Source organism: Triticum aestivum, chromosome 3A, assembly GCF_018294505.1.
Source record: "Triticum aestivum cultivar Chinese Spring chromosome 3A, IWGSC CS RefSeq v2.1, whole genome shotgun sequence".
Taxonomy (NCBI): domain Eukaryota; kingdom Viridiplantae; phylum Streptophyta; class Magnoliopsida; order Poales; family Poaceae; genus Triticum; species Triticum aestivum.
In genome coordinates, this window is record NC_057800.1 from 514,395,634 (window position 1) to 514,400,884 (window position 5,251).

General features: G+C 51.8%; 1 protein-coding gene across 1 annotated transcript; it reads left to right on the forward strand.

Moving 5' to 3' along the window:
* Window positions 1-2,186: 2,186 nt before the first annotated feature.
* LOC123061931 (mannan endo-1,4-beta-mannosidase 2) lies at window positions 2,187-4,450 on the forward strand. The gene is made up of 4 exons (XM_044485220.1): window positions 2,187-2,972; window positions 3,133-3,255; window positions 3,387-3,601; window positions 3,688-4,450. Exons 1-4 carry the CDS (start codon window positions 2,379-2,381, stop codon window positions 4,088-4,090), a joined length of 1,335 nt encoding a protein of 444 aa, XP_044341155.1. The 5' UTR covers window positions 2,187-2,378; the 3' UTR covers window positions 4,091-4,450.
* Window positions 4,451-5,251: the final 801 nt, after the last annotated feature.

A 5,251-nucleotide genomic window follows, 5' to 3' on the forward strand; every position in this document is an offset into this window, starting at 1 on the left:
ACGGTAACGGTGGCAAGAGTAACAGTAGCAGTTTTGTAGTAATCATAACAGTGGCAACGGAAAAAGTAACAGAGCAAAGATCAATATGAAACGAACTCGTATGCAATGGATCAATGATGGATAATTATGTCGGATGGCTCATTATGCAACAACTATAACATAGGGTGACACAGAACTAGTTCCAATTCATCAATATAATGTAGGCATGTATTCCGAATATAGTCATACGTGCTTATGGAAAAGAACTTGCATGACATATTTTGTCCTACCCTCCCGTGGCAGCGAGGTACTATTGGAAACTAATGGATATTAAGGCCTCCTTTTAATAGAGTACGGGACCAAAGCATTAGCACCTAGTGAATACATGAACTCCTCAAACTACGGTCATCGTCGGGAAGTGTCCCGACTATTGTCACTCCGGGGTTGCCAGATAATAACACGTAGTAGGTGACTATAACTTGCAATATAGGATCAAGAACACAAATATATTCATGAAAAATAATAGGTTTAGATCCGAAATCATGGCACTCAGGCCCTAGTGACAAGCATTAGACATAGCAAAGTCATAGCAACATCAATCTTAGAACATAGTGGAAACTAGGGACCAAACCCTAACAAAACTAACTCAATTACATGGTAAATCTCATCCAACCCATCACCATCCAGCAAGCCTACGATGAGATTACTCATGCACGGCGGTGAGCATCATGAAATCGGTGATGGAGGATGGTTGATGACGACGATGGCGATGATTTCCCCTCTCTGGAACCCAAAACGGACTCCAGATCTGCCCTCCCGAGGAAGAACAGGGCTTGACAGTGGCTCCATATTGTAAAACATGATGAATCCTTCTCTCTGGGTTTTTTCTCCCTGAATATGAATATATGGAGTTGGAGTTGAGGTCGGTGAAGGTCGAGGGGGCCCACAAGGACAGAGGCCGCGCCCCAGGGGGGTGGGCACGCCCCCACCCTTGTGGACAGGGTGTGGGCCCCCTAGCGTGCCCTGATGGGTGGTGGGTCCCATGGAGGTCTCCTCCACCGCCTCTCAACTCTATAAATACCCCAACATTCCAGAAACCCCAGGAGAGCGATCAAAACACAATTCCAACCGCCGCAAGTTCCAGAACCGCGCGTTGGGTTGCAAGTATTTGTTCTTTGTGTGCAGGTACCGTTTACATAGTGTTGCTTGGTTCTCCTACTAGATTGATAACCTTGGTTTCATAACTGAGGGAAATGCTTACCATAGTTGTGCTACATCATCCCTTCCTCTTTGGGAAAATACCGACGCAGCCTAAGCCACGTCACCCTTCAAGATATTCAAGCCGTGTTCGGCAAGTCTGTAGGGTATCCCTTGCATATCCGAGGGATGCCAGGCAAATATATCCCTGTTTTCTCTAAGGAAGTTGCGTAGGTCCTCGTCAATTTCCGCCTCGAGGTTTGCCCCAATTGACATTGTTTTAGGTGGGCCCGTAGGGTGCACTTGGAATTTGACTATGTCATTGGCCGGCTTGAATGAGGTCGACTTCGGCCGCTTGTCGAGGATGATATCATCCCGGTCAACTTTAGGGTTTAGGATAGTGATGACGTCTCTAGGGAGGAGTGCTGACGATGATGCCTGCGTGTTGTCTTGACGAGACCCTCTTTGAAGTGGTGTGCATGGGGTATCTTAAGTGTGCCGCTTAGAGGTGGTGATGGTTTTCGCCCGGTTCTCCATAATTAACTTGGCAATGTGGTTTTCGCTCGGTTTTTCCTGATTAACTGAGAAACTCTTTTTTCTTAATGAATGCAGGATAACTGTCATTTCGAAGAAAAAAAATTAAAACTAAATTTAGCAATCTCATGCACCATCATATTGGCCCGACGATTGATTTTAGCAAACTTGACACTTTGAAGATGTTTAGAGATGCTCAACACTTTCTTAGTTGCAATTTGCGGGATTTCGACGTACGGTTTGGTCCGAACAAAATCGATGACACTCGATGGATGATCAGAAGTGTCTGTACTGTCTGGTCCAAACATTTGCGGGTGATTCGATGATCGTGGTGGAGTTGCCCTAATGAAGGGGGCAAGTTGGACAGGAGGTAATTACAATTAGAATTCTGTGAAGGTCCTATAAGCAAAGTAATAGCACTAGCCTTCAACCCTACTCCTCGCCGAATATAACTGTTTACCTCGGGCAAAGCTCCCACCACCAGTGTCACAGTGTGCAGGTCCCCCCTCCTGCTTCACGCCTCACCGCCGCTGCCTCCCATCCCACTAGTCCACTCCTACTTCACTCCCGCCTTCTAGAAGTAGAGGCTCCACCCCCCACTCGGAATGGCGCTCCTCTAGCAGTAGCACCGCAAAAGCTCCCCAAGAACACCCCGCCGGCACCACACAATGGCGGCGTGCAACGGCCTGTTCGTGTACCACATCCTCGGCCTGGCCTCCCTGCTGGCCGTGTTCTACTTTTCCCTCCTCGGCGAGGTGGACCTCCGCTTCCCCGGCCTCCTCCCGTCCCCCGGTGCGTCCCGGTCCCACGACGCGTCCCTGCCGTTCGTGGAGCGGCGCGGCGCGCAGCTCTTCCTGGAGGGCCGCCCATTCTACATCAACGGGTGGAACTCGTACTGGCTCATGGACCAGGCCGTGGAGCCGGCCAGCCGCCACCGCGTGTCGGACATGTTCCGCGCCGCCACCGGGATGGGGCTCACGGTGTGCCGCACCTGGGCCTTTAACGACGGCGCCTACAACGCGCTCCAGCTCTCCCCGGGACACTTCGACGAGCGCGTCTTCAAGGCGCTGGACATGGTGGTCGTGGAGGCCCGGCGGCACGGCGTGCGGCTCATCCTCAGCCTGGCCAACAACCTGGAGGCGTACGGCGGGAAGACGCAGTACGTGCGGTGGGCGTGGGACGAAGGCGTCGGCCTCACCGCCTCCAACGACTCCTTCTTCTTCGACCCCGCCATCCGCGACTACTTCAAAGTCTACCTCAAGGTAAACACTGAACAGTTGCAGCATCCTGCCCGGAGCATCAATGTCTAGCTAGCTGATTTCTTTTATGTTTCTAGCATCCCATTGACGGAGAAACAAAAAAGTGTCGGTGGCAATTTTACAGTGGTTAAAGTTGCATACTTTTACTTTTGTTTCGGTGCAGGCATTGTTGACGAGGACGAACCACTTGACGGGGGTGCAGTACAAGGACGACCCTACCATCTTGGCGTGGGAGCTGATGAACGAGCCCAGATGCATTACCGATCCGTCCGGTAACACTCTGCAGGTGAGTCCATCGATGCTACTATCTATCACACTTATTGCCGATCTGCATCTACCGTGCGAATTTGATACTAGATGTAACTGTGTTCATTTACTTTCAAGACATTTTCTGATTTGGTTGCGTGATGGGGGCAGCGCTGGATCGATGAGATGGCGGGGTACGTGAAGTCGATCGACCGTCGGCACCTGCTGACCGTCGGCACGGAGGGGTTCTACGGCCCCACGAGCCCGCCGGAGAAGCTGAGCGTGAATCCGGGGCACTGGTTCAACAACTACGGCCTCGACTTCATCCGCAACTCCAAGATCTCCGACATCGACTTCGCCTCCGTCCACCTTTACCCGGACACCTGGTAACCATCCCCATCAACAAATTAGCTACTACTACGAGTACTCTGAATTCGTGGAAGCAGTGGATGAGACGCCAGCTAAATTGCAGGCTGCTGGACGCGAATCTGGAAGAGAAGCTCAAGTTCGTGACGAAGTGGGTGAGCTCCCACTTCGAGGACGGCGACACGGAGCTCGGCGGCAAGCCCGTGGTGCTCACGGAGTTCGGGCTGTCGCATTTGGTCAAGGGGTTCGAGCAGTCGCAGCGCGACGCCTTCTACAAGTCGGTGTACGACATCGTCCACGAGTCGGCCAAGAGGGGCGGCGCCGGCGCCGGCGCGATAGTGTGGCAGCTCGCCGCCGAGGACATGGAGGAGTACCACGACGGCTTCGCCATCGTGCCCAGCGAGACGCCGTCCATGCAGAAGCTGCTGACGGAGCAGTCGTGCAGGCTGGCCGCGCTGAGGCACGGGGAGCAGGAGGCCAAGAGGATCCTCAAGGCGGTGTGCGGCTGACCCGTGATCTCTCCTGCGAGGTGTGGTTTTTTGCGTGCTCCTGTCATGTAGTACTGTTACTGTATGTCCCTAGGAAATCGACACGAAATGGACCGAAGGGATCCATGAAAGGTGGTGTGCTCGGCGCCGACGTCGGCAGATCTGTCCCTGTATTTTCCTTGCTGTGTTGTTGTACTTGTAGGTGCCCTTGACCTTTGGTGTTTAAGTCATTGTCGAGTGGCAGCGGAGGATAGTGATATTCTATAGACCTCGAATAGTGTTTTGTCTGCACAAGAGATATTTATATGTACGCCTGTGTAAGCATAAGAAAAATGTAGGCATGTTCTGCATGGAAATGGAGCACCGACGAATCTTTGCTCATTGTGCTTGTGATCCAGACATCCAGTGATTGTGGCGAGGCATTGTATTTCCGCCCATTTGTGACTTTTCAGTAAGTAACTCGCCATTGAGCATGGCCGTGAGTAGTTAAATATGATGAACTCATCGCTGTTGTGACCACAAAGAACCAACGGCGCAACACAATAGCGAGATCAAGGAGAAACGCATGCTGCAAAAGGTAAAGACGACGACATCCAAGATGGGGAGGAAGCGTATCGTATTCGTGGCGTGAGGACGAGGGCGAGTTAGTTGGGGATAACCGGGAAAGAATAGCAATGTGATGGCCTATAGCAGGAAGCGGGACCATCTTGAAGCACACGGATCCACGAGGAAAGAAGTGGCATGAGTAGAGAGACGCGCCATTTTTTTCTAGAAAAAAAAGTTTTTGGTCCCTCAATTCGCAAGAAGTCTATATCTGGTCCTTTATCATTTCTTGTCGACATTTAGTCCCTAATGTTCGAAAATCGAAAACATTTTGTCCAAAACCATAAATGAGAGGGAAAACGCCGAGGTGTCAATAGATTTCTCTCCCCTTCCTCATTTTTTTCTCATACACTAGCATCATTTTTTACCGCCGCTAAGAGCATCTCCACTCGTTTGCCCCCCGCCCCCCAGGAGGCATTTTTTTGCCGGGAGGCTGCCGGCGAAAATTTTGGCGGCGGGGGGGGGGGGGGGGCACAATTTTCCACTCAGTTGCGCCCCCACAAGCAGTATTGGGCTCCCACGAAGGCAACGACATTTCATCGAGCAGGTCGTAGATGGCGTCGTGGCGTCCCTCACGGC